The sequence below is a fragment of the Patella vulgata genome, chromosome 1 (assembly GCF_932274485.2).
Source record: "Patella vulgata chromosome 1, xgPatVulg1.2, whole genome shotgun sequence".
NCBI classification, from domain to species: domain Eukaryota; kingdom Metazoa; phylum Mollusca; class Gastropoda; family Patellidae; genus Patella; species Patella vulgata.
The window spans coordinates 52,674,938-52,702,490 of record NC_065879.2 but is presented as its reverse complement, the minus strand read 5'-3'; the positions used below and the strand labels follow the sequence as shown (position 1 = coordinate 52,702,490).

At 36.5% G+C, this 27,553-nt stretch overlaps 1 protein-coding gene across 5 annotated transcripts in view; it reads left to right on the top strand.

Moving 5' to 3' along the window:
• The window catches only part of LOC126830378 (chordin-like protein 2), a 424,750-nt gene that overhangs the window by 320,213 nt on the left and 76,984 nt on the right, over positions 1–27,553 (top strand). For 4 of the 5 annotated variants that reach the window (XM_050560772.2, XM_050560785.2, XM_050560779.2 and 1 more), the window contains 2 exons: positions 2,930–3,022; positions 3,681–5,265. The exons of the other annotated variant lie outside the window; for it this stretch is intronic. In XM_050560772.2, the coding sequence (XP_050416729.1) occupies positions 2,930–3,022; positions 3,681–3,829 (242 nt within the window). In that variant the 3' untranslated portion in view covers positions 3,830–5,265. Of the gene's footprint in view, positions 1–2,929; positions 3,023–3,680; positions 5,266–27,553 lie in introns of those variants that run through there. 5 annotated transcript variants of the gene reach the window in all.

The window sequence follows — 27,553 nt, the reverse complement described above, 5'->3', positions numbered from 1 at the left end:
TCAACATGGTCATGCTTTAATTGAATTCTTAAAAGAGTCTAAAATGTGTATTTTGAACGGACGTGTGGACACTCAAAATGATAATTATAACCTTTATCCAAAGTCGTGGTAAATCAGTAGTTGATTTCATTTGTGCCCCACACGATGTGTTAGTGAAATGTGAATCGTTTAATGTTATACAAAACAGGATCACTTGTTGATAAGTTCAGTTTACATCATTTACTAGGAGCTAGAAGTAAACTTCCAGACCATTGTTTCATTCTGACACAATTTAGGGCGAAAACCACAAGTAATGGTGTTGAAAAATGTGTACACAATACTGGGTGTTCTAAAACAAATAAGTTTAAACTGGGTCGCATTCCCAATGATATGTTTCAATTCGACGTGAGTGGACATGCCTTAGGTAACATTGTCGAAAATATTGAAACGTACCGCGACACACAACTTGAGTTAGATCAGGTGTACGATGACTTATGCGGAGCCTGACATGTTCATTCCAAACCATATTGGAACGATGAATTGTCACATCTGTGGAAAACGATGCGCGACAAAGAAACTCTATACCGTGAATGTTCACAAACAGATGATAAGCAATACGCCCTGCGTAACGAATCTTATTTCGCTAGGAATAAATTCAACCCACTTCTACGCAAAATGGAGAGACAGCATAGACGAAAACAGGTGAATGATATTGAAATGCTGAACACAAAGAACCCAAATGAATTTTGGCATAAGATTAAACAACTTGGCCCCCAGAAATCCCGACGAATCCCGATGGAAATTATCTCTGACAATAACTGTATTATTCGTGACGAGGTGGTTGTACTTGACAGGTGGAAAGATGACTTTCAAAAATTATACAAGGCGGAAGACGGGTTCTGTTCGATAAACCCCATTATGATATTATTTTATTCCAAAAGAACGCTATGGAAGGTTATATGGACAGTGAAAGCTACAAATCAAATACTCAAATCAACCGAGATATCACTTTTAGTGAAATCACATCTGTCATATCTAGATCAAGGAATAAATCGGCTGTTGGTATTGACTGCATACCATACGAGATTCTTAAAGAGACCCCCGTTGCCAAAGTGATACACAGCTTGTTTCGGCGCATTTTTAGCTCCTGTCTAATACCATCCATTTGGCGTAAGTCTGTTTTAGTACCAATACCAAAATACCCATCGGCAGATCCGAGAATTCAACTAAACTACAGAGCTATCAGTCTTCCGTCATATATATCTAAGCTTTATAGCAGTTTTATAAATACCAGGCTCTCTGAATTTCTCGATGCTGATAATCTTCTAGCCGACGAACAGAATGGGTTCAGAAAATCTAGATCATGTGACGATCACATTTTTGTTTTAAACAGTATCGTGCGTAACAACAACAATGCTTTCGCTGCCTTTATTGATCTTAAAAAGGCCTTTGATTAAGTAAGTCGGGATATATTATTATATAAACTTCTTCTTCAAATGTTGATGGTAAGATGTATAACTCAATCAAAAGTATGTACTTGAATACATCGGCATGTATAAAACATAACGATAACTTATCTGTCTGGTTTAATTGCAAATCAGGAGTTCGTCAGGGCGATAATCTCTCGCCAACTTTATTCTCTATCTTCATCAGTTCGTGTAATATTGGCATTAAAGTATCCCGTTATAAGTTAGCAATATTACTCTACGCAAATGGCATAGTGTTTCTCGCGGATAACGAAAAGAGTCTACAGCTATTGCTTGACAAGGTTAACGAATGGTGCATGCGATGAAAGGTCCTTATCAATACATCAAAATCCAAATGCATTCACTTCAGGCCGTCACGACAAACAAGAAGTGACTTTAAATTTAATCTTGGTCGGGAAGAAATGCTACAAAAGGGGACTAAGCGATTTCTACTAGGAGTTCCCCGATTCACTTCTTTGCTAGGAATGAGTAGCGATATTGGGTGGATGCCTTGCACACAAAGAAGATGGATTAGAATGTTTCAACTCTGGAATAGACTATTAAGTCTAGACGATGATAGACTGAAAAACAAAGTGTTTGAAAACGATTTCCGCTGTGCTACCTTTAATAAAAACTGGTGTTCTGATATGAAAGTCTTATTCGGGAAACTCAATCTGTTGAGTAGTCTTTTATTTAATTCTGAAGTGAATTAGTAAACCAAAATATTGGTCCGAGTGGTCTTCTGTCTTGGTCCGAGTGGTCTATCCACTAGTCCGGCTGCACTTTGTCCGAGTGGTCTTTCGTCCGAGTTGTCTGGTAAACTTAAAAAAAGAAAGAAAATATTACGTGACACACATAGTTAGTAAAGGCTCTACCACTCTTAGCGAAGCGAAGGCAAGAAAGCTCGCTCTGTTTCGCGGTTTCGAAGTCAAAAAGTCGAAGCCCAGAAGTCGAGTCACTTCTTAGCTTAGTCTTGATTCTGTCTCACCTTCTTGACTTCGCGATGTTACTCGTCGCGAAGGGAAGGCAAGAAGGAGTGAGATTACGATCATTTGTCCCGGGTACTTATCGGCTTTATAATATTGAAAGCATAAGCCTTAAGGCCCACTTTCCATGTACGCGTTTCTGCGCGCATCTGTAGACATAGAAATAGAAAAGATCGCGCGCGAAAACGCGTGCGTGGAAAGCTGGCCTTACACAGTGTAACTACGTTTAGCGATTGGATTCAGACCACCATATATCCTCCATTAAAGTCGAAGCACTAACCTGGCAATGTCTGGCCCCAAAGCTTGTTACCATGGAAATTTTGAAATCCATAGATTTGAATTTGCATATTAGTGTCCATAGCACTTTAACCAACCGGCCTCTAAACATAAAGCTTGAAAAGGTAAGTATTTAACAAATATTGTATTATTTAATTTATTGTTTAGCATTGCACACAATATGATTGCCTATATAGATGTCCTTTTCTATTTCAATTCAAGGGAGATTATCGGAGGTTGTAAACACGTTTATGCCCATGAAAGATTTTCTAAACAAATATTCATATCTAAAAGTTCTTGGAAGTACAAATAAACGTAAGTCACTTATAGTATATAATGATAGAGATTGGGGTATATAGATCGTTATTAGCGAACGCTTGTAATGTCTAAACAGTCAAAAACACTAAAGCACTGATCGGCCATCTTTGGGAATACTACACTTTTACGCCAACCTACAGACTTCTATTGGGGTCCACACCCAATTTCACGTTAGACAAAAAAGTCGAATCCGTTATAATTTCAAAGTATCTATACGTCATCGAAAACGCGCAATATTTACATTGTGTGCTTTTCTTAAAAACTAAACCCTGTTTTATTATATAGGACACAGATTTAATGAATTGAGATTAACTGACGTATTATTTCAATTAGTGACTTTATGTCAACAAAGTGAATAAGTTTGTTCATATAAAACAGTTGGCCTATTTTTAATGCATCAAAAGTCGATCTTAGTGAGAGAAAATAAATGCAGTTCGGTCATTTTTAAACCAACACACACATGTGTTTTAATGTGACCACGTGTGCAATGCTATGGAGGCGAATATTACCCGGATAGACACATTCTAGTCGAGTATCCATTGCGGCCCTAAACTACCGAGGCTCAAAATCCACTTAAGGGTGCAGTTATCTCAACTAGTTCATATTTCATCTTTACGTTTTCTATCATAAAACATGCTTTTATTTTATATTACAGGACGCTATAAAAAGCTGAAGAAGAAATTAAACAAAAAATTGTCTCGATGTAAAACAAAATGTCGTAAAAGGGTTGTGATTAAAATTGTGAATAAACTGAAAACTAAGAAAGATACATATAGTGCTAAATGTGGCGATGGGGGATCTTGAAACGTGCTCAAAGAGACATGATGCAAGAAATAATTTGTATTTAATGTTTAAAGAGAAATAATGACCATACAATTGATGTGAATAATTGATTCTTACAATAATATTTGCGTAACGTTGTGTTTGTCCTGACAATGACAAAATTAAATAATAACTTTGAACTTCCTAACTTCCAGTCGCATTTTACTTGCGCGGGAGCTCATGCATTCAAAGTAATATCACTATCCTCCTTTTGACATACTGGTTAACCCAGGAAGTTATTGTTATTTTTAATTATAGGAGTTAGTTAGAAATTTGAATAGAGTAAAAAGCAGTTTTATAGCTCCAAAGCTTGTTATTAGAAAGCCATGATTTGGGGGAATATGCTTGAAAACAGACACGACATTGTGTAATAACCCAATGTTATCGATCTATGGCCGTGACTGTGGATACCAAAAATGATCCCTTATATCGTCGCCCTGTGATCCGATTCGATTGTGTGCAACTGGAAAAGGCTACCGCTTATGTCGTCTGTATTCAACTACTTGCAACTGGAAAATCCGAGGGTTTATGTCGGCTTCTCCAGAATATGAAATTTGAAATAATAAATCTCAGCAAATTGTGAAGTGTTTAATAATTGTATGCATGTAATAAATGATAAGTGCATCTATTCCAAGTGCCAGCAGCGCTACCTTTTATAAATATATAGTAGAACATGTGCAGCTAGTTGCAACTAGACTTTTTTATGTCGCCTTTTGCATTCAGTTACATCAAACCCAATCGAACACAGTCGCGTCGGATAGCAAAATGTGTTCAAAAGGGCTATACTATATACCGGAAAACACCGTAAAACACCAGAAAACAACCGGAAAACTACCGGAAAACACCCTGTTATACTGAATACCGGAAAACACCGGAAAAATACTAAATACCGGAAACCGCACTAAATACCGGAAACCACTCTAAATAGGTAACCCGGAGAAGGGCTATACTATAAACCGGAAACTAACCCTAACCCTAACCCTAACCCAGGCACACAGAGGACCAGGCTCCCGGTTACCTATTTAGGGTGCCAGTCACCGGGTTACCTATTTAGGGTATTTTCCGGTATTTAGTATGTTTTCCGGTATTTAGTGTTTTACCGGTGTTTTCCGGTATTCAGTATAAAATGGTGTTTTCCAGTTGTTTTCCGGTGTTTTCTGGTTGTTTTCCGATGTTTTTCGGTATATAGTATTGCCGTGAATTTGGCATTGAAGGCATTGAAATACTGTTTATATTCATGTTTGGGAAGAGTTCATCACTATAGTATCGAATATTGGTGCAGGGGAGTTAACTATTACGACTGCTTTTCTTGTAACTCTTCAATTTGGCATTGAAAATGATCATTAATTAAATAGAGGCATGTGAATACCGTGTTGTGATTAAAGAAATGTAAACTGCTGAAATTTATCTTTAGAAAACAAAACAGACAATTAAATTCACAGATTTTACCGAAACCAAGTTTCTCTTGATTATTAACTGTGCTAGAGTTATGGTATTTTACGTATAAATATTTCGATCTAAAGGTTCTGTTTAGTACAATATATACTAAATAGCAAAATCAGAGAGGCACCTTAATCAAATCATTCTAGAAGACGACTTACTGAATGGATCAAAGCAATTTTTTGTGAACAGTATGTTGACACATTAGTGATTAATTCATTACAATTCCAAGACATTACGAGAAGGTTTATAGTCTGTACACAGTCTATACACCAGTATCTGGTGTGTCCACCACGAGTGTCAATAACAGTCTGTACATGGAGCATGTCCGGACTAAGGGCTGGCCAGTGCATTACGTTGATACCGTTCTGCTGTAGAAAGTCCTGAGTAACTCTGGCGGCGTGGGCACGGGCGTTGTCATGCTAGAAAACGTTGTTTCGATGACGTGCGAAATGTGGTATGACGTGGGGTCTGAGAGCTTAATCGATGTTGCGCACTGCTGGGATGCCGCCTCCTCTCTGGTTCAGGCCGAATTCCACCCCAAAGCATTATGCTTGGACCTCCCCATGAGTCTCGTTCCATAACACATTGGTCAGAATAACGCTGGCAACGTTGACGCCATATTCTTGTTCTGCCAACTGCAGTTGATACGCGATACCGACTCTCATCTGTGAACAGAATAGTTCTTCATTGCCTGTGTCGCCAGTTCTGGTGTTGTTGGGCAAACTGTAGACGTTCGTGTCGATGGCGAGGTGTGAGGATCGGTCTACGGCAATGGATGTTCTCTCTGGTCAGACGTCGGCGCACTGTATCGGTACTGATTGGTCTTCCGTGTGTTCCCTTTGTCTTACGTGCTATCTCAGATGCCTGTGTGAAGGGATTCTGCACGTGCTGTCGCACAACATGGCAGTCTTGTCGCCTTGTGGTAACCCTTGATCAGACACTATGGCGGTTTGAAGTTAACACACTCCACTGGCGGAGAAACAAAATGTATTTCTTAGTGATAATCTAATGCATAGAGCCTTAAAAGGTTGTGATAGTTCTGGATATGTTATACTGTGCCATTTGTGTCAATTTACACTTCTGCTGTCTAAATCTGTTCATGTCAGTACTACTTTCTAAGTGTCCAAGTGTGGATAAGTGATTGGTTACAGTCAGTCTTGTCGATATATTTTGATTTGCTGTGAATTATATGTCTTGACATTTATGGTGGAATTTACGAAATTAACATTGATATACTATTACTAAAATTGGAAATTAATGAAGGTTTGTTTCTGTGCCAGATAAACTGTACTCATCATATTAAATCATTTCCGGGTGTTACAGTGTCATTCATTAACTCTGTCTTCACTGATTTATATACCAGTATTAGTAAAGTGGTTTCTTTTTACAAAAATATAACAAAAATGACGAACCATAAAGCTAAAAAGACAAAGAAGAGTCACCGGGACACATCAACCAGTGTTAACGAATTTTTAGACACTATGCTCCAGGATGATAACTCAATTAAGTCCTTCTTGGCCGAGTTGCTAAAGCGAGACGTGTTTGTTAACCACCTAATGAACTCAATTAAACCTCAAATATTAACCGAATTTAATGAAAAAGTTGAAAATTTGGAATCAAGAATTAATGACCTATAGCAATATTGCCGACGTACGTGCCTGAAGCTAAGTGGCATCAGCGAGTTAGCTGACGAAAACACTGATGATATCGTTCTGTCTTTATTAAACGATCATGTTTTTCCTGATGTTGCTACCAAGTCACATATTGGACGTACCCACAGAGTTGGGGACAGACAGGGCAAGTTTCACAGAGATATCATAGTACGCTTCATTAGCTACCGTGACAGGGCTTCAGTATATGCAAATAAAAAGAATCTGAAGGAGTACAAAATTAAGAACAAAACTAAATTATACATAAACGAGTGCTAACTAAAACCCGCTCAGCATTGTACAAATTAACACGTGATCTCTTTAAAGACAAGGTTATCAAAAACTGTTGGATATGGTGGCTGATAGTGGCCATGTTAAATCTCGCCCTTTTCATAACGCGACAACACGACATCACGACAGTATTGACGCAATCACACGACACTTTACTCTGTCGCATCATCGTGTTAATTTTATCGTAACGTCGAGATGTCGACGTGTCGGCTTAGTCTCTTTCTACAAGTCACAAAAATACAGCTGTACTCATTACATCATATAAGAAGCAGATTAGATAAATATAAATAAGACTCATGCAAATGAGATAATAGAAATACGTTGATTAATTATTTGTTTTCTCAAAATAATAATGAAATATTTTGTGCCCAAAAATGAATTATATTTGGTATTATATTTAAAAAATCTAGAATGACAATAGCAGGACCAAAGTGAGTTAACTATGTTAATTTCTTGAATTAGAAGTGGTTTCGGGAGGTATCGAACAAGTAAGCATACATTGCCTGGTGTACGACACCCACCGATACTTATAGATGACTGGAGCGATAGTCTAGAAGAGATTTCAGAAGATTTCATATTGGTTTTATTACAGGGTGGGAAGGGGATTGTAGAAAGAATCAAATCGGGCAACATTCTTTAAAATCACCGCATTAGTGTAGCATTCCACCCTAATAGTTGCAGGAGAGGTTTTTTATGAGGTGCAGAAAACGATTCGCAGCTGTTATTGATCTTATCGCATATTCACTCGTTTGGCATCACTAATGGGATCGAGGCCTAGATGATTAAAAATAGGCCCAGTATTGCCTTCAACTATGAACACACTCTAAAAGTCCCATACGCCCCCTCCACCACGTCTCTTATTTTGTTTTACAAATAATTTCAGAATCAATAAAATGGTATCAATGATGTTTGATACGACTGGAAAATAATATGTCTAAAATTGATTAAACAACATAGGGTAGTAATGAGAAATATTACATTTTGAATCCGTGTCAATGATAACGTACATTTACTCAATAATTTACGAAATTAACATTGATATACTATTACTAAAATTGGAAATTTATGAAGGTTTGTTTCTGTGCCGGATAAACTGTACTCATCATATTAAATCATTTCCGGGTGTTACAGTGTCATTCATTAACTCTGTCTTCGCTGATTTATATACCAGTATTAGTAAAGTGGTTTCTTTTTACATAAATATAACAAAAATGACGAACCATAAAGCTAAAAAGACAAAGAACAGTCACCAGGACACATCAACCAGTGTTAACGAATTTTTAGACACTATGCTCCAGGATGATAACTCAATTAAGTCCTTCTTGGCTGAGTTGCTAAAGCGAGACGTGTTTGTTAACCACCTAATGAACTCAATTAAACCTCAAATATTAACCGAATTTAATGAAAAAGTTGAAAATTTGAAAACAAGAATTAATGACCTATAGCAATATTGCCGACGTACGTGCCTGAAGCTAAGTTGCATCAGCGAGTTAGCTGACGAAAACACTGATGATATCGTTCTGTCTTTATTAAACGATCATGTTTTTCCTGATGTTGCTACCAAGCTTGATAAGTCACATATTGGACGTACCCACAGAGTTGGGGACAGACAGGGCAAGTTTCACAGAGATATCATAGTACGCTTCATTAGCTACCGTGACAGGGCTTCAGTATATGCAAATAAAAAGAATCTGAAGGAGTACAAAATTAAGAACAAAACTAAATTATACATAAACGAGGCGCTAACTAAAACCCGCTCAGCATTGTACAAATTAACACGTGATCTCTTTAAAGACAAGGTTATCAAAAACTGTTGGATATGGTGGCTGATAGTGGCCATGTTAAATCTCGCCCTTTTCATAACGCGACAACACGACATCACGACAGTATTGACGCAATCACACGACACTTTACTCTGTCGCATCATCGTGTTAATTTTATCGTAACGTCGAGATGTCGACGTGTCGGCTTAGTCTCTTTCTACAAGTCACAAAAATACAGCTGTACTCATTACATCATATAAGAAGCAGATTAGATAAATATAAATAAGACTCATGCAAATGAGATAATAGAAATACGTTGATTAATTATTTGTTTTCTCAAAATAATAATGAAATATTTTGTGCCCAAAAATGAATTATATTTGGTATTATATTTAAAAAATCTAGAATGACAATAGCAGGACCAAAGTGAGTTAACTATGTTAATTTCTTGAATTAGAAGTGGTTTCGGGAGGTATCGAACAAGTAAGCATACATTGCCTGGTGTACGACACCCACCGATACTTATAGATGACTGGAGCGATAGTCTAGAAGAGATTTCAGAAGATTTCATATTGGTTTTATTACAGGGTGGGAAGGGGATTGTAGAAAGAATCAAATCGGGCCACATTCTTTAAAATCACCGCATTAGTGTAGCATTCCACCCTAATAGTTGCAGGAGAGGTTTTTTATGAGGTGCAGAAAACGATTCGCAGCTGTTATTGATCTTATCGCATATTCACTCGTTTGGCATCACTAATGGGATCGAGGCCTAGATGATTAAAAATAGGCCCAGTATTGCCTTCAACTATGAACACACTCTAAAATTCCCATACGCCCCCTCCACCACGTCTCTTATTTTGTTTTACAAATAATTTCAGAATCAATAAAATGGTATCAATGATGTTTGATACGACTGGAAAATAATATGTCTAAAATTGATTAAACAACATAGGGTAGTAATGAGAAATATTACATTTTGAATCCGTGTCAATGATAACGTACATTTACTCAATAATTTACGAAATTAACATTGATATACTATTACTAAAATTGGAAATTTATGAAGGTTTGTTTCTGTGCCGGATAAACTGTACTCATCATAGTAAATCATTTTCGGGTGTTACGGTGTCATTCATTAACTCTGTCTTCACTGATTTATATACCAGTATTAGTAAAGTGGTTTCTTTTTACATAAATATAATGACGAACCATAATGCTAAAAAGACAAAGAAGAGTCACCAGGACACATCAACCAGTATTAACGAATTTTTAGACACTATGCTCCAGGATGATAACTCAATTAAGTCCTTCTTGGCTGAGTTGCTAAAGCGAGACGTGTTTGTTAACCACCTAATGAACTCAATTAAACATCAAATACAAACCGAATTTAATGAAAAAGTTGAAAATTTGGAATCAAGAATTAATGACCTATAGCAATATTGCCGACGTACGTGCCTGAAGCTAAGTGGCATCAGCGAGTTAGCTGACGAAAACACTGATGATATCGTTCTGTCTTTATTAAACGATCATGTTTTTCCTGATGTTGCTACCAAGCTTGATAAGTCACATATTGGACGTACCCACAGAGTTTCACAGAGATATCATAGTACGCTTCATTAGCTACCGTGACAGGGCTTCAGTATATGCAAATAAAAAGAATCTGAAGGAGTACAATATTAAGAACAAAACTAAATTATACATAAACGAGGCGCTAACTAAAACCCGCTCAGCATTGTACAAATTAACACGTGATCTCTTTAAAGACAAGGTTGAATATGGTGGCTGATAGTGGCCATGTTAAATCTCACCCTTTTCATAACGCGACAACACGACATCACGACAGTATTGACGCAATCACACGACACTTTACTCTGTCGCATCATAATAATAATAATAATAATAATAATAAATAATAATAATAATCGTTTTCTATAGCGCTGAACATTCAGTCAGTCTGACTGCTCTGTGGCGCTTTACAATGTAGATATGATTATAAAAAACAAAAACAAGCATACATGTATATACAAATAAACAAAAGAATACAAAGGAATAGTTACAATATACAAATGGAAAGTGAAGCATTTAAATTATTGTTTAAAAGTTTGGGTAAAAAACAGGGTTTTTAAACGTCGTTTAAATATACCTAAGTTTGGACTATTTTGGACTTCCAGAGGCAATTTGTTCCACTCTTTTGGTGCTGCGTACGCAAAAGCTCTCTCACCAAATTTTGACTTCTGTACTGGGCATACAAGTTGGTTTTTATGAGATGAACGTAAGGGACGAGAAGGTACATATTGTTTAATCAAATCGGATAAATAGGATGGTGCCAAAGGATCGTCTAAACAGTTGAAAGTGATTGTGTTAATTTTGAAAATGATGCGTTGATTAACCGGTAGCCAATGTAACTGTTTTAGAACAGGTGTAATATGATCAGATGGTTTGGTGAGAGATACAATTCGAGCTGCTTTATTCTGGATTTTTTGTAGCTGACTTACAAGAGTTTTAGGAAGAGAATACAATAATGAATTACAATAATCTAAAGATGACATAACAAAAGCGTTTATTAACATTTTAGTGGCATCAAGGTCAATATAGGATCGAATTTTGCCAATGTTATACAGGTGAAAGTTCGCCTTTTTGCACAGTCTTGATACATGGGTTTTCATATCTAAGGACGAGTCAAAGAACACACCAAGATTTCTGACACAGTTGGATGGGGTTATTGCTGTGCTTCCAATAGTCACATGGTTGATGTCAATGTTCTTTTTATTCCCCGATTATTATATTTTCTGTCTTGTCATCGTTCAATTTCAGAAAATTGCAGTGCATCCACATTCTAATTCGTTCAATGCATGCTTCCAGTTCTGATGTAGTGGTATCTGGTGAAGGATCAAGTTCAACATATAACTGGGTATCATCCGCATAGAGGTGGTAATTAAGACCCATCTCACGGATGATATCTCCAATTGGTGCAGTGTATGCTGTGAACAAAATCGGTCCCAATACGGATCCCTGGGGAACACCAAAGTCAAGGACTTTAGGCATTGATTGACATGCGTCAATAACAATACTCTGCTGTCTTCCACTCAGATAGGACTCAAACCACTTCAGTGCATCTCCGGATATACCATATCGAGTTTCAAGTCTCCCGAGTAAGATTGATTGATCTATCGTATCAAATGCCGCACTCAAGTCCAATAAAACTAGCGACACTGGTTTCTTCTGATCCAAGCTACATACGATATCATTGTGAACACGAAGTAAGGCGGATTCTGTTCTGTGCCGTTTTTTGTATGCTGATTGAAATTTTTCTTGGAGATTGTTTTCACACAAATGATATTTAAAACGATTAAGGACAATTTTTTCTATAATTTTCGAAATGAAAGATAAATTTAGCACATTAGGATCAAGGGTTGATTTTTTAATGAGGGGTGTCACATGGGCTGTTTTAAGCGTTTCACAAACTTCTGCGCCTACTAAAGACGTGTTCACGATTTGGGTGATCACTGGAATTAACTCCACTTCAGACTTCTTTTGTATCCATGTTGGCAGAGGATCGAGGGAACATGATTTTGAGGCTGATCTCTGAATTGTTTCTCTTATCTCATCTTCTGTTGCTAGACAACAGCTCTCAAGCGTGCAACCTTCAAACTTTTTCTCATTGAATATGTTTGTTGGTTTATTTACACTGAGTCCTTGTCGAATGGTAGAGACTTTGTCGTGGAAAAATTCAGAAAATTGATCTGATAGGCTAGAATCATTTTGAACCGATGGCAGAACCTTTACTTCTCTTGTTTTTAGCAGACTGTTTGTAATTTTGTAGACTTCACGTGGATTATGCTTGTTTGATAACAGGCAGTCCTTAGTGAAGGATCGTTTAGCCAAGTCAATTAAATTATTAGTGGTAGTTCGAGCGTTATTGTAAAGTTATCTGTGAATTTCCAGATTGGTTTTTCTCCATGTTTTCTCGGCCTTCCTGCGTTTAACCTTATGATCACGTATTTCGTCAGTGTACGATTGTTTATTAGGCCGAATAATGATTTCTTTTGTTTTCAGTGGAGCATGTTTTTCCAGTATTTTGGAAAGAACGTCATTATAAACATCCACTTGTTGGTGGGTATCCGGCTTGGTGGCAATGGTACTCAGAAGTAATGAATTATTAATATCACTTCTAAATTTATCAATAGAAATGTTTTTTGTTTTTCTGAAACTTATTGTCCTCTTTATTGGTTCAGGTTTAGGAAATGAAAGATGGCAGAATAAACTGTAGTGATCAGATATCTGATGATCAACAACATCACATGCTTGAATAATGGAATCATGTTCTCTCGTTATCACGAGATCAAGAATATGATTATGTCTGTGGGTTGGCACATCCACATGCTGTTTTAAACTAAATGCGTCTAACAATAGTAAAAATTTCTTAATGTTCGAATCATTGGCTTTATCAACATGAAGATTGGAATCTCCAAGAATTAGTAAATGTCCAGGTCCAGTATTCAGATTATTGAGTAGTTCAGTAAATTCTGTCAGGAAATCCACAACACTTGTTGAAGGAGGCCGATATATTGACACTATTCTTACATGATTCTTGCCAAGGAGTAGGTTTAATTGTAGTATTTCAAAAGTTGAAAATATGTTTTTTGTACTTACTCGGGAAACTTTTACAGACTTTTTGAAGAGACAAGCAATTCCACCTCCTTTAGAATGTTTTCTATTTTCAAATATTGAGTCAAAGTTGGTAGGAACTAATTTGTTGATGATAACTGTGTCTTCATTGCGAATCCACGACTCAGTTGCAATAAATAAATCCACATCATTATCAACAACATATTCATTCAGTTCATCAGTTTTATTTCGGACAGACCTGGTATTCAATATACATAAACTAAACTTTTCAGAATTTTTCTCATTTTTCACTTTCTTTGTTGGAGCACTTAGGGTCAGATCAATTAAGTTATTAAAATTAACACTTTGGTTGGTCTTGACAATAGGAACTCTTTCACTAATGACTGTCTTAATTGATCTTTGTTTATTCTTGCCAGCTCTACATCCCCTCGGTCTTAATTGACTGGACAAGAACAATGGTTGTGTTGACGAGTATATCATGTCACTGTAGCAAATCTTGGTCCATGAAGAATTTTATTTCACAATAAAGTGAATATGAATAATAAAAGTTACCAAAATTACCGTATGAATTAATCTTTTTCTGAATTTTTTTCGCGAAAGTTGTTTCTTGTACCGTGATACAGCACCAGTCCAAAAATCACATAAATCCAAATCCTTGTTCACAACAATAATTAGCAAAAACACAGAGCAACATAAAACATGTGCTGCCCTTAGGGCGCTCTATACATAACCTAGATTCGCATCCTGTAGAGACTGTTGACAGATAAAACGTAAAACAACAACAACAAAAAACCAAAACAAAAACAAACAAAAAAAACCCAAAAACAGACCTATAAAAATATATTTTCTAAAACTCTTTTAATTTTGAAATTATATTGTTTTCACATGTGCTAAATGTTTTAGCGAATAGTTATAGAAAGGGTCTTGTAGATTAAGACTATAGCGCATGTGCAGTTTTAAACTTCCGAGACAACAAGTCGACAAGTCGATGATACGACAGTTTGGCTTTTTGTCGCGTCGTCGTATCATCGACTTGTCGTGGCGACAAGTCGATGATACGACAGCACGACAAAATATGGTCGATGATACGACTTGTCGTCTCGGAAATTTAAAACTGCACATGCACTGTAGTCTTAATTTTCGAGACCTTTTCTATTACTATTCGCTAAAACACTTAGCACATGTGAAAACAATATAATTTCAAAATTAAAAGATTTTTAGAAAATATATTTATAGGTCTGTGTGTTCCTTTTAAACTAGTCGAATGACGGGATAGCCTGTTTAGTCCATCGATCGGATTGTCCATACCGTCGTTACACTTTTGATGGTTGCGACTAAGCGAGTCTTAAAACTATGCATACTTATTCCTTACACAGTAATGATGATCATTTTTGCTTTGGTGCATGCCCGACCCACAGGGACATAGCCACGCCCAATTTTTGGGTGTATTGTTTCCAGGCCGCAATTTTGATTGAATCATCTTGGAATTTAGTTACCCATTCCTTACAACCCTAACGATTATCTTCATTGTTTTGGGTGCATGGTCGGCCCCCGGTGACAGCCACACCACGTTTTTGGGTGGATCTCATGGAGGCCGCAAGTCTGACTGAATCGGCTGTGAAATTAGCATGCTTATTCCTTACGCGTACCCTACGGATGGTCCATATTGTTTTTGGTGTATGCCCAATTTTTGATTTGTCCATGCCCAAGCCCTCTTGGGTCAGTGACACCCACTTATTTGTTGATATTTTGTGGGGGAGCCACAGTGGCCAGGCGGGAAAGACGTTAGTTCGGTAACCCGGAGGCCGGGTGTTCGTTCCCTTGTATTGGCCGAGAAAGTTCACCCAGATTTTCCGACGCGGTGCCCCCTTGTCAGTTGTGCTGGACAGAGGGCCTGGCACGTAAAAGATCCCTTGGTAGTCGGAATTCGATATAAGGGTAGGTCATAGTGCCGCTGGCCTGGCAAAATTTCGCTCATCAACCCGTCTTCAATATGACAGTAGTGGTTCGGTCATACATTTACATCCGAGGGTGTCATTCTTCTTTGAAAGTAATGATTGTGCCAAATTTGAACAAAGTCCATCTAGATTTGTGGCCTGTAGGTAGAGCGTTGACAGATAAAACGTAAAAAAAACAGATCTATAAAAAATATATTTTCTAAAACTCTTTTAATTCTGAATAACGAAAAACGAGCCAGTTTGTTGTTGGTTATTCGCGAATAACTAACAACGAGCTGGTTTGTTGTTCGTTATTCACCAGATATGGAATTAGTAATATAGTAAAGGTACTTCTTTTCAAGTTAAATGATGATCCATTGGAAGGAATATATTGAGTAAATGTACGATTCGGATTCAAACTTTAACATTTTCTATAACTACCCTATGTTGTTTAATCAATTTTAGACATATTATTTTCCAGTCGTATCAAACATCATTGATACCATTTTATTGATTCTGAAATTATTTGTAAAACAAAAAAAGAGACGTGGCGGAGAGGGGCGTATGGGACTTTTAGAGTGTGTTCATAGTTGAAGGCAATACTGGGCCTATTTTTAATTATCTAGGCCTCGATCCCATTAGTGATGTTAAATGCGATAAGGTCAATAACAGCTGCGAATCTTTTTCTGTTCCTTCTGCTCCGACTGAGCTAATGAAGACGGTTCACATTATGAATGTGGACGTATACAAATGGTAGGGTGACCCGAGCCGAAAAAAATCTCGAAAACTATTTACAGTTATGGCACTATATTTATATAAATAACAACCCTAGATGATCCTTTATTATAAACTGCCAAGAAACTGTACCTGCGTGCTATATTTCACAAGATATATCCATTCGACTGCATTGTAAAATACACTGCTTTTGTGCACCATCCGCGGACATATTTATTTTGGGTTTTCAATGTTGACGGAGTTATGTTCTCTTGGTTATTTCAAATTATTGATTTATTTTCCGATAAGAATGAACCATCACTACCATTCGGGACTATTCGTATAATTCGTAATTTGCTATCTGATGAAATTGGCCCCATGCTTCGATTGAATTTAAGATTTTCGAGCATGCGCAACGCAGCTCAGTTTTGGATCGGCCATTCCCGTGTGCTTAATTTTGATGTGTGCAGTCCAATTTAAATTTTTGTAGATATATTAGACCAATCTATTTATATTTTCTGTATACCCATAGAAACATAGGTCTATTTATATTGGTATTTATATGTGAATGTGCCTTTGTAAATTAATATTTGATATCCCATTTAAGAAATAATGTTCGGAAAGTATGTATATTGACGAAAAGTTTCATGGAGTAATTAGAGTATTAAATAAATAATGACAGACTATTTTAATCAATCTAAATGAAAAATATGCAATAGCTGATCAAGTTATGTACAGATTTGAGATGTACATTGACATTTTGTAGTTGGGTTTGAATACGATACAAACTAGAAGATACATAATTAAGAACAAATTCAAATTCGGGAGGACGTTCCCTCTTGTATGATAGCTTTTACACAAGAATAAATATGCTGATTATTTTAATATGTATTTCCTATAACTTTATAGGGACTGAAAGCGATCGATAACATTAACAAAAACACATCTCATCGTGACCAACGCCCTCTGAATCAACATGCCTGTATGTTAGATCTTCTTTCATATAACGGTATGTCGTCTATTACAACACTCTTACATACATTTATATGTACAGTATAACATCTGTCTTAGCAGATATTTTTTATAAAACAGTCAATATTATCTTGTCAGCTATTATACGAAAGAAATACAGGTTTTCCCAAAGATAAATAGTTTAAAAATTAAGGTAATCAGCGCAGGTGTACTCACTTTATCAAACAAAGCGTAACTCAAATCTTACCCCAAAACACGATCTGTTACGACAATTCACAAATCGATTGATAATAGATAATACATAGTCATTATTTACCAAACACAGATATGTAATTTAGAACTAATCTGTAATAAACATATATTCCAAATTGTCCCCCTTGGGACAAAATAAAAAGTTAAGTTTTACTTAGAGTATCTCAAGGGCAACTTTTCAAACACGATATCAAAGCAGATCTACAGTAGTAGGCGTATTTTGTAACATAAATTGCTATCTGAAAATTAACCGATTGGTTTAAAGAAAACAGTTATTAAATAATGAATTGTTAAAATACTGTGAGAAGTGTCGGAATGTCGGTCTGCTGGGACGTCTGGATTGACAAATAAAATGGTTTTAGAAACGAAGAATGAAGAAATTGTATTTTTTTATAACCGCTAAAAAGGGGCATTGAAAGTTTCTTCCGGTTAGGTGGGATCAGCCAGGTCAATTAATTTTTGTAAATTTTCTTTTAAAACTGAAATCGAGTGTTCCTTACCGGCGACAGAAAAATAAAATATAGACTTATTGGAAACTTGCTGATTTAAAACATACCTACGAAACCGGAGCTGTGCCTTCAGTGCCTCTTTTATTTCCCTATCTGTAAGTTGTAAAAGCCCATTTTCCATACCCTCTTTACTTTTCCAAAGACCCACCCCGATAATTTCTGTTGTTAGGCGCTCTTTTTTCTAATCTCACGTTTCCCCTTTTGTACTAATTCATTCTTTTTTGCCAAAAGAACCGCTAGCTTTTTTTTTCGATTTCTTCCCGTCTTTGCCTAAATTTAAAAAGTTGATTTTTAGTTATCGTTTGAGCATCCATTAAGACCAAATTACGTTTATCAGGTGAAAGATTTTTTAGCCATTCATCAGATTTATTCATTTTACATAAAATGGACGCTTCGTTGCCAAAAATATTAGACGAGGGCGCGATTAATCTATCGAGATGACTGAACACGGTTTCCGGTAATTTGTTGTGAGGCATGGCAGAACTCGAACACGAAGGATTAAAGTCATCTCGATACTCAAGTAAAATTTTTGCAATGTACTTTCTAAACTCGGCAAAGAGGACTTCCAAAATATGGATCAGGGTTGAATTAAAAGTTAAATCAGAATCAAATTTCGTCAGGTTAGCAAGGACCGAATCATTTTCAATTTTAATTAGAGATTCAAATGGGTGTGATTTACCTTCAACAAAGTTTTCAATATTAGGGTTTTCCAAAAAATCATGTAATTCCTGATAAAAAGTTTTCATGTCAAGTGCATTAATGCCGCTTTCTAGTATGCGCCACAGTGGAGCTGTAATTAATTTATCTATCAAGCCCAAAGCCTGGCACTCAATATGAAATAACGGAATTTTAATATCCAAAAATATGCTTTGGGTCAATCTATTTTCTGTTCCAAAATCACCAAGAAAATTTGTTATATGCTTGGCCATATAATTTACAATTGCGACAATGTGGAAAATAATATTAAACCGGTTATCATGAAATGGCGTTAGCGGTAATTTTGAAATCCCAAGGGACTTAAGATACAACTTAAAAGGCAAATAACAACCCGACTTTTCGTCCCCACCCTTTGTAAAGGCTTTACAGTTGGTCCGAACCAATCGAACACACCCAGGTTCGTTTGGCAAAAATGAAGAAGCGGTTTTAAACGTTTGGGCCGAATACATTTTAAAATACATTTCCTCAAATTTCTTCAATTCAGACGCACTTTTATCGGCCAAACCAGTTAATAGATGAAGACCGCAAAAGAAATGATTTATATTTAGGTGAATATTTCGCTCTGAATCTGATAAATCAGACCAGTTTTCTACTAATTTAGAACAAATATTGCCTCTGTACTGTGTAAATAAATTGTTAAAAAGCTTTTCGGTGCTGGCTCTGTCTGACATCGTATTTCTAATTTCGAAAATTACGGATTTACTAATGGGCCCAGCTATATCATCAAGATCTGCCAAAATTTCATTTAAAGTTGCAAGAGTAGTTTGCGCAGATTTATCAGCCATATTCCGAAGACCAATAATAATTGGCGTATGAGTCGAGTCAGCGGTTAGTGCATATGTACCGAATTAGGAGCCAAATTATAAAGTGGTGTTTTTTGCTGACTTTAAGGTTTCCGAAACATGCTTTAAAGATACACCTCGCGCTCACATGATATTCTTTGAACTCTAGTTCTTTTTGGGGCATAATTAGATTTCAGTCCCGCGACAGCCAAACATGCGATTATAACCGCGTTGACGTTCCTATCGAAAACGTTGAGGTTTTTTAGTTGCATGACCAAATTATGGCATTCTGGAGTGTATCTTTGATTTTTGACATACAAAATTACTTCTTCGCCACGAGGTTGGGACTTACAACCAGTTTTTTTATTTGCCAAAACTTTATTATTATTAGCCTTCGCGCGAATCAATTCTTTTGAGGTCTTCCTTAGTCGATTTTTTAAACGGAATTTTTTTTTTGTACGTATTGACCCTTCTTAATAAATTCTTATTTTTCCTATTTAATTTGGTCAAAGTCGCAGCATCGACAGATGTCTGTGTCTCTCTATTTATTAAATGTACCGTGCTGGTATCTGCCGATGGTGTCTTGTCCACTAACCCGGGGAAAAAAGGACTGTCGAGATAATCGTCATATAATTTTAAAGCGTTATTAGAATTATTTTTATTTTTACCCAGCTTTCTAGTCTTTGTCTTCAGTCTGGCCAGCCTACTTTGAATACCTTTGTTATCAAACGTCACGCAGTCGTCATGTAAAGCAGTACTTATAGACCGGTGCTCCGTATTGGTCGGAAATTTATTAATAATGCCTAGTACTAGCCTATTTGTAATTCTTGCGAAGGGAAGATTAGTTATTGTACTGAGATCTTAGTCATCGCCCAAACCAATGCTGGATAGTAATTCATCGTTGAACGTCATGCTTGCTAATTGAATGGGTTGACAACAAATTAAAACAAGTCAGTCGGTCAATTCCTAAACAAATTAAAAAGATTTGTTTCCCTTTAACCATAAAAGCCAATAGTCTCGAACAGTAAATATAGTCAACCGAGACTATTGTGCGTTTCGATTAATTCCCGGTAGCAAATTTAAGATACGAAACAATTTGTTTATTTTCTAACTTGACACCAGTCGTCTTAGCGATTCCACGAAGATTTTAGGAACCTTTAAAAAATTAAAAGATAACTACGGCTTTTTTTCTTATCCCGTCTAAAACAAGTTCTACGGAGATGTGAAATCGCCGAAACTAAATGACAACACTCTGTAGATAAATAGCGAATTGAAAAATAAAAACGACAATACCACGTGCATGGCCATATATAGTGGATATTTGCTGCGATGAATTACTCGCACGTGCTCCCAGCGGACCCGGCGGTGTTTTGTCATCATTCAGAAATTCGTCGTTGGACAGTCAACAACTCTCCAGGTAAGACCGAATTTCTTAGCGGATAATTATTGTTGCATGGGTCACCCTACAAATGGATACGAATGCAACTCAAACTGCACTGTGAGTGTCATAGGCGTACGTGGCCGAATTTGTTGGGGGTTTTTTTTGGGGGGGCAGCATATTTTCCCGACAAATATATTTCTTTAGAGTCCGCGGAGCCGCGGGTGGCGAAATGCGAGCGCCGGAAGCGCTAAGCGATCGACGGCGGGTCTGGGGGGCCTCCCCCATAAAATTTTGAAAACCAGACGGCCGTAGACGCGATTTCCAGGCATTTCGAATACTTTCTAGTAATTTGGAGTGGGTAGTAAATTATGTCAGTTGCAGCATAAAAAATGGTAAAAAGTCATCTTTAAAATACAAGCTCTATTACTACGAAAACAAGAACAAGTCGAACGATTTACTTTTGCCACATTTTTTTATCAGGGAAGGCATAAACAGAGGGTTTATACTGCTTTTCAGCTGCTCACTTCTATCACTGGGCTCGTCCGGTGCATGGAGTTGGATGCCAGTATACTGGAACACAGTACTAAATAACTGTGTACGTGCTAGTTCTATTCAGATGGCGTACGTGTTCATCATTGACTGGGCTGCTCTCTTTCCGCTTCCATATTATTAAAAATATTCAAAACCCGACAGACGGCGCGACGCTTCCCGACAAACTGAGCATTCATACCCGACAAGACCATAGCCTTCCCCGACAAGGCCATACCCCTACCCCCACCCCATTTTCAAAAACTAATGACCGATCTCACAATTCTGAGCTCTTTTCAGATTTCTATTTTTTTTCCATGAAAATATTTGGGGGGCCGGTGCCCTCCCGCCCCCCCCCCGCCTCGTACGCCTATGGTGAGTGTGAATCTACTTCCACTTGATCAACCATTTTCTTAATTGCCAGTTTTTCGTTATGAATATCATCGTGGCCGCTTATAACATTGATCATGAAAGTCGACAACCCGACATCACCGGGGATCACGTGGCTAAGTGGGTAAGACGCTAGCTCGCTAGCCTGGAGGTCGGGTGTTCGATCCCTGCATTGGCCAAGAAAGTTCATCCAGATTTTCCGGCGTGGTTCTCCCTTGTCAGTGATGCAGGACGGAGGGGCTGAAAAGGAAATCTGTCTAGTCGTTCGGATGGGACGAAAAACCGAGGTCCCGTGTACACATTGGCGTGCACGTAAAAGATCCCTTGGCAGTTGGAATTCGATATAAGAGTAGGCCGTAGTGCCGCTGTCCGGGCAAAATTTCCCTCATAGCACACTGTATGGCGTATGCCCGTCTTCATCAGCCCAGGTTAGGAGCAGAACAGTAAGACGTTAAACTCCATTTCATTTCATTTCATTTCATCACGACAACCAGACAACCCGATACCACGACATTTTTACCAGACATTTTTAATGACGTAATGTCGGGTAAAAATGTCGTGATGTCGGGTAAAAATGTCGTGATGTCGGGTAGAAATGTCGTGATGTCGGGTTGTCGCGTTATGAAAGGCGACATCACGACATTACACCCATCAGCCACCATACGTGCTACACCAATGCGGTGATTTTAAAAAATGTGGGCCGATTTGAGGCTTTCAACAATCCCCTTCCCACCATGTTATAAAACAAATGTGATATCTTCTAAAATCCCCTCTAAACTATCGCTCTAGTCATCTATAAGTATTTGTAAGCGACCAAACAATCTAGTCTACAGGTAACCACGTGACCGGATAAACGTGGGCTGTCTTGTGATCGAGCTTTCCGTTGTTATCTTGAAGTTTTCGTCGTTGAAATCATCGAATTTTACATGATGTAGAGCAAAAATAATTTGCTATCTATCATTATTTGTATCATTAATAAATCCTCTGTGTTACATTGACCATATATATATTGATACTGATAAAGTTAAGGCCTGTGTCGGTAAATGACATGTATTTGTTTGACGTGTTTGCAAGTGAACCCTGTCCTATAGTATTTGGCTGTTTGTATTTCTGTGGGTTTCCATGGTGACGGCCCTGCAGGCTCATGTGGAAATTACATTGAGATATACAGGCCTATGATCATATCATTCGATATTATTTTAGTTGTATGTTTATTTCTTTGAAACTTACATTTTTGTAATTAATATATTTTCAGTCAATCTAAACAAGCCTACTGAACTATTAGTAATTTATTAGTCTATAAAAAACAAGTCTACTGAAGTATTAATCTAAACAAGTCTACTGAACTATTAGTCTAAAAACAAGCCTACTAGTACTGAACTATCAGTATTAGTCTAAACAAGTCTGCTAAAGTCTACTAATGTATTAGATGTACTACTATACAAATCTACTATAATAATACTACTATTAGTACTATGCAAGTTTAATATGAAAGTCTACTAATAATACTACTATGCATGTTTGATATTCAAGTCTTCTAAGTTCTCATGACATGAATGAATAAAAGAAATCTTTAATTTCAATTTAGTCTTGTGGAATTGACAACTCTGTTCTACTACAGTATTGGTGGGTGTCGTACACGAGGCAATGTATGCTAACGTGTTCGATACCTCCCGACACCACTTCTTATTCAAGGAAATAACATCGCTAATTCACTTTGGTCCTGCTATTGTAATTCTAGATTTTTGAATATAATACCAAATATGAATCACTTTTTGGGCGCAAAATATTTCATTATTTTGAGAAAACAAATAATTGATCAACGTTTTCCTATTATCTCTTTTGCACGAGTCTTATTTATATTTATCTAATCTGCTACTTATATGATGTAATGAGTACAGTTGTATTTTAGTGACTTGTAGAAAGAAACTAAGCCGACAAGTCGACATCTCGACAAAAATAACACGATGTTACGACAGAGTAAAGTGTCGTATGATTGTGTCAATACTGTCGTGATGTCGTGTTGTCGCGTTATGAAAAGGGCGAGATTTAAAATGGCCACTATCAGCCACCATAGTTGGACCTATGACTGGAAGATATTTGTTAGTAGTTTTGACGGTCGAAAACATCTCATTACGCGTGAAGATGATTTGCTACCATTCAGAAACAATGTTAAAACAATATCATAACGTTGAATCTTGACAAACAGCTACTTAAAATTAAAAGCGCAATAACACAATGGAACCAGCGAATTTTGAGTCCGATAGGTCGAATTACCTCACTACCAAATCCTTCTATTAATATCATTAAGGCAATAAACACTGACTTCTTTAAATTTATATGGGGTTCTAATGTCGATAGGGTTAAAAGAGATGTACTTGTGACGCCATATCAGTACGGAGGTTTAAAAATGACGAATCTAAATTTATTTATTATGGCTCTAAAATGCACATGGATAAGACGAATCTTAGTTAATTTTGATACTCCGTGGCTTGATATTGTCCATGCATGCTACGGTAATAACTTTACTAAACAGTTAATAGATTACGGTGACCAGTTTTTAAATTCTAAAATAAACACAACTAATCCATTTTGGAAAGACGTTTTTACTTCGGGGACATCTCACTGTGCCCCCTGCTATTGTTCTCATGGGGGGATTAATCAAGCAAGGGGATTATCGAATACAATGGTGTTAAAAGTATAGTCTGTTTTTTTTAAACTACTAGGTTTAAACTAATTAAAAACTTTATTCACAATAAATTTCATAAAAGTAACAACAAATACATGTATCAAACATAAATCATAACCCTACTAAATGTGATATGGCGTCAGTATATTCAATTGCACTTTTTACTCCATTTAACAGTTCGATTTTTAGATCATTAGGGTTTCACACTGCGTAGCTTGTGTGAAACACTTTTGTTTTTGTTAAGATTATTAGACTTTTTCGGTGAAAGGCTATTGTTATTACTAAGATTAATATTATTATTATAATTATTTTTTTTTATTGGGTGAAGCTAGATCTCAGCAACTATAAGAGATACAGGTTTGAAATTTGATTTTTTGTCGGAAAAGTGGTGTGCAGCTACTGCTTAAAGCTATTTCAAAATTTGTGCGCACAGCGGAAATGCGTCAAATCTTTAACGTGCACGAAAATTGAAAATCGGCCATTATTCTCTTAATTCTCAATGGATTCTTCAGATATTTACATTTTTGGATAGCTGGAGACATTTCTGAGCAAATAGCAGTTCGAAACTGTGGAAATTAGAAACTTTGTAGCTCTCATTTGTTTGGTGAAAAATTGAAAATTTTCAAAATTTTCTAAAATTTTTAATTTTTGGAATTTTGAAATTTCAGTTATATTTTTGGATAGCTGACATCAATCCGATTCCAACAATATAAGTTTTATTCTGAAATGTTGACTTTGATTTTTCACTTTTTTTCGCCATTAAAACGGCTAAAACGATTTTTCTGAAACTTCAGATATATGAAGTCGAAGGACCAAACCAGTGCATGAACTGTCAATGAAAATCCTCTAACCACCGGAAGTAGTCAAGAAAGGTATCCAAAGTTTGACAAAATTGTGAAAAATGGGTGCCTGTGCGGAAATTATTTGTTGTTCAATTTTTATAAAACAAAGTTTATATGCTATGTTGTCTCAATTGTCATTTTTTTTTTGTTACCGATAGTGTTATCTGTCGGCACCGGAAGTGGCATAATTTTACCAAAAACTAAAATTTTGACAGTTAGGTACCATTTTTCAAAAGCAAATATTATTTTTTTTAAAACTGATATAACTAAAAGAGTGTGCCCTTTAAAGGCGCAAAAAAAACGCTGAGCTTATTTTTTTTAATTTCGATTTCATTTTCGAGCAAATTCGATTTAGAGGTGAAAAAAGGTCTAAAATTAACCGCTTTACAACCCATTCAGGCTTTTCAAATTTTAAAATATATCTACGTAACTTTTATAACCTTGTAGCTATAATCCATACGAAGAAAATGTATGTTAAAATTAGTTTGTAATATAAGCAGTTGCCTAGAAATGGGCAATTTTGTATAAGTCCCCGTTTTCGTTATTTTGCCTGTAAATAGTCAATTATTATTGGATTTTTATAAAAAAGACATAAAGGATTTTTCTGAAACTTCAGGAATATGAAGTCGAAGGATAAAACTAGTCATTAAAGTAAAAATGAAAATTTCCTATTAACCGGAAGTGGTAAAAAAAAGTGTCCAAACTTGCATAAAATTCAGAAAAATGGGTGCCTGTGCGGAAAAAGCGATGTACCAATTGGGTTTTTTTACCGATTAGTTAAAGTTTTATATCGTTTAATAGCCAATTGAATTGTCTATCAGATGGTACCTCAGCGACAAGATTCTATCAAAAAATAAAAAAGTTATGTGACTTTGAAAAGTAAGGTATTTTGCGATTTCGAGCAACTTTAGACGCATGTTTCTCGGAAACGCCGCCAACAATTTTTTAAAACTTTCTCAATCGAAAGACTAATGGGTATTCTGTTGTGTGAAACCACTGTATCATTTTTTGAAATGTCAGGGGTAGCCGAAAAAAGAGATCGAAAATCGAAAACGTCGTATTTTTACGATTTGGAGCATTTTTAGAGGTCTGTTTCTCGAAAAGTCAACATAATATTTTTTTGGAACTTCTTCTACAGAGAGGCCTACCAGTAGTGTTATATATAAAACCATTGTACAACAGTTCCAAATTTCAGGAGTAGCAGAACAAAGGGATCGAAAATTGAACACGGCACCTTTCATTGTTAAGCGAAACATAAGGGGGGAATACAATCTGTACGTTTTGTCAACGTATAGCGCCTATTCAAGAGTGCTTTTATCAGTGATGATATTTGAACTGAAATTATTTCAACTATGAGTGTTTTCTTCTATCCAAAATATGGGTTTCGTGACCCTGTAACAGAAATAGTTGATTGCTGTGTGTAATAATTAGTCTTTGAATTAATATTGTTGCTTCTTTTTCAAAATTATCTTATACCGGTAATCATCTGGACAGAAATCGACGGCTCGCCCTGTTTATCAGAAAGTCCATTTTGTTAAGCTGTTGCAGAAGTATCGTACAGTAGTATCGAATATTGCACCTGTGATAAAAGGCATGACGTTGTTTGAGCATGGACTCTATCTGTAATTAATATTAAATTTTTATTAGTGACGTCAAATCTTTAACGTGCACGAAACCAGAAAATCGACGATATTTCATTGAATATTCAATCAATTTTTGAACCAGTTACATATTTGAGTAGATGACATGAACGCGATTCCGAAGTCCCGTGTACACATTGGTGTGCCCGTAAAAGATCCCTTGACGGTTGGAATTCTATATAAAAGAAGACTAGCGCCGCTGTACGAGCTTGTTTAGAGGTCTTTTTCTCAAAAAAGCAATCTAATATTTTTTGGGGAACTCCTTCTATAGAGAGCCTAATTGATACATATGTGAATGAAAAGAGAGAGATAGAGAAATGGGGTTTAACGTCCACTCCACACTGAAAATGACGTCAATTGGAGGAAAACAGTACTTTTAGCCCTCAAAACAGATATTTTATTCAAATGAGTATGATTAGTAATGTTTTTAAAATTATGATATTTGATTCCAATCAACAAATAGAATGAACCCATACGACCATACAGATATCACAAAATGGTTTCTAACTTGTTTGGTTGCAGAGAAATAGACGATATTCTACAAGTCATTTTTCAAGGTTTTGGTCTATAAAAGTGTC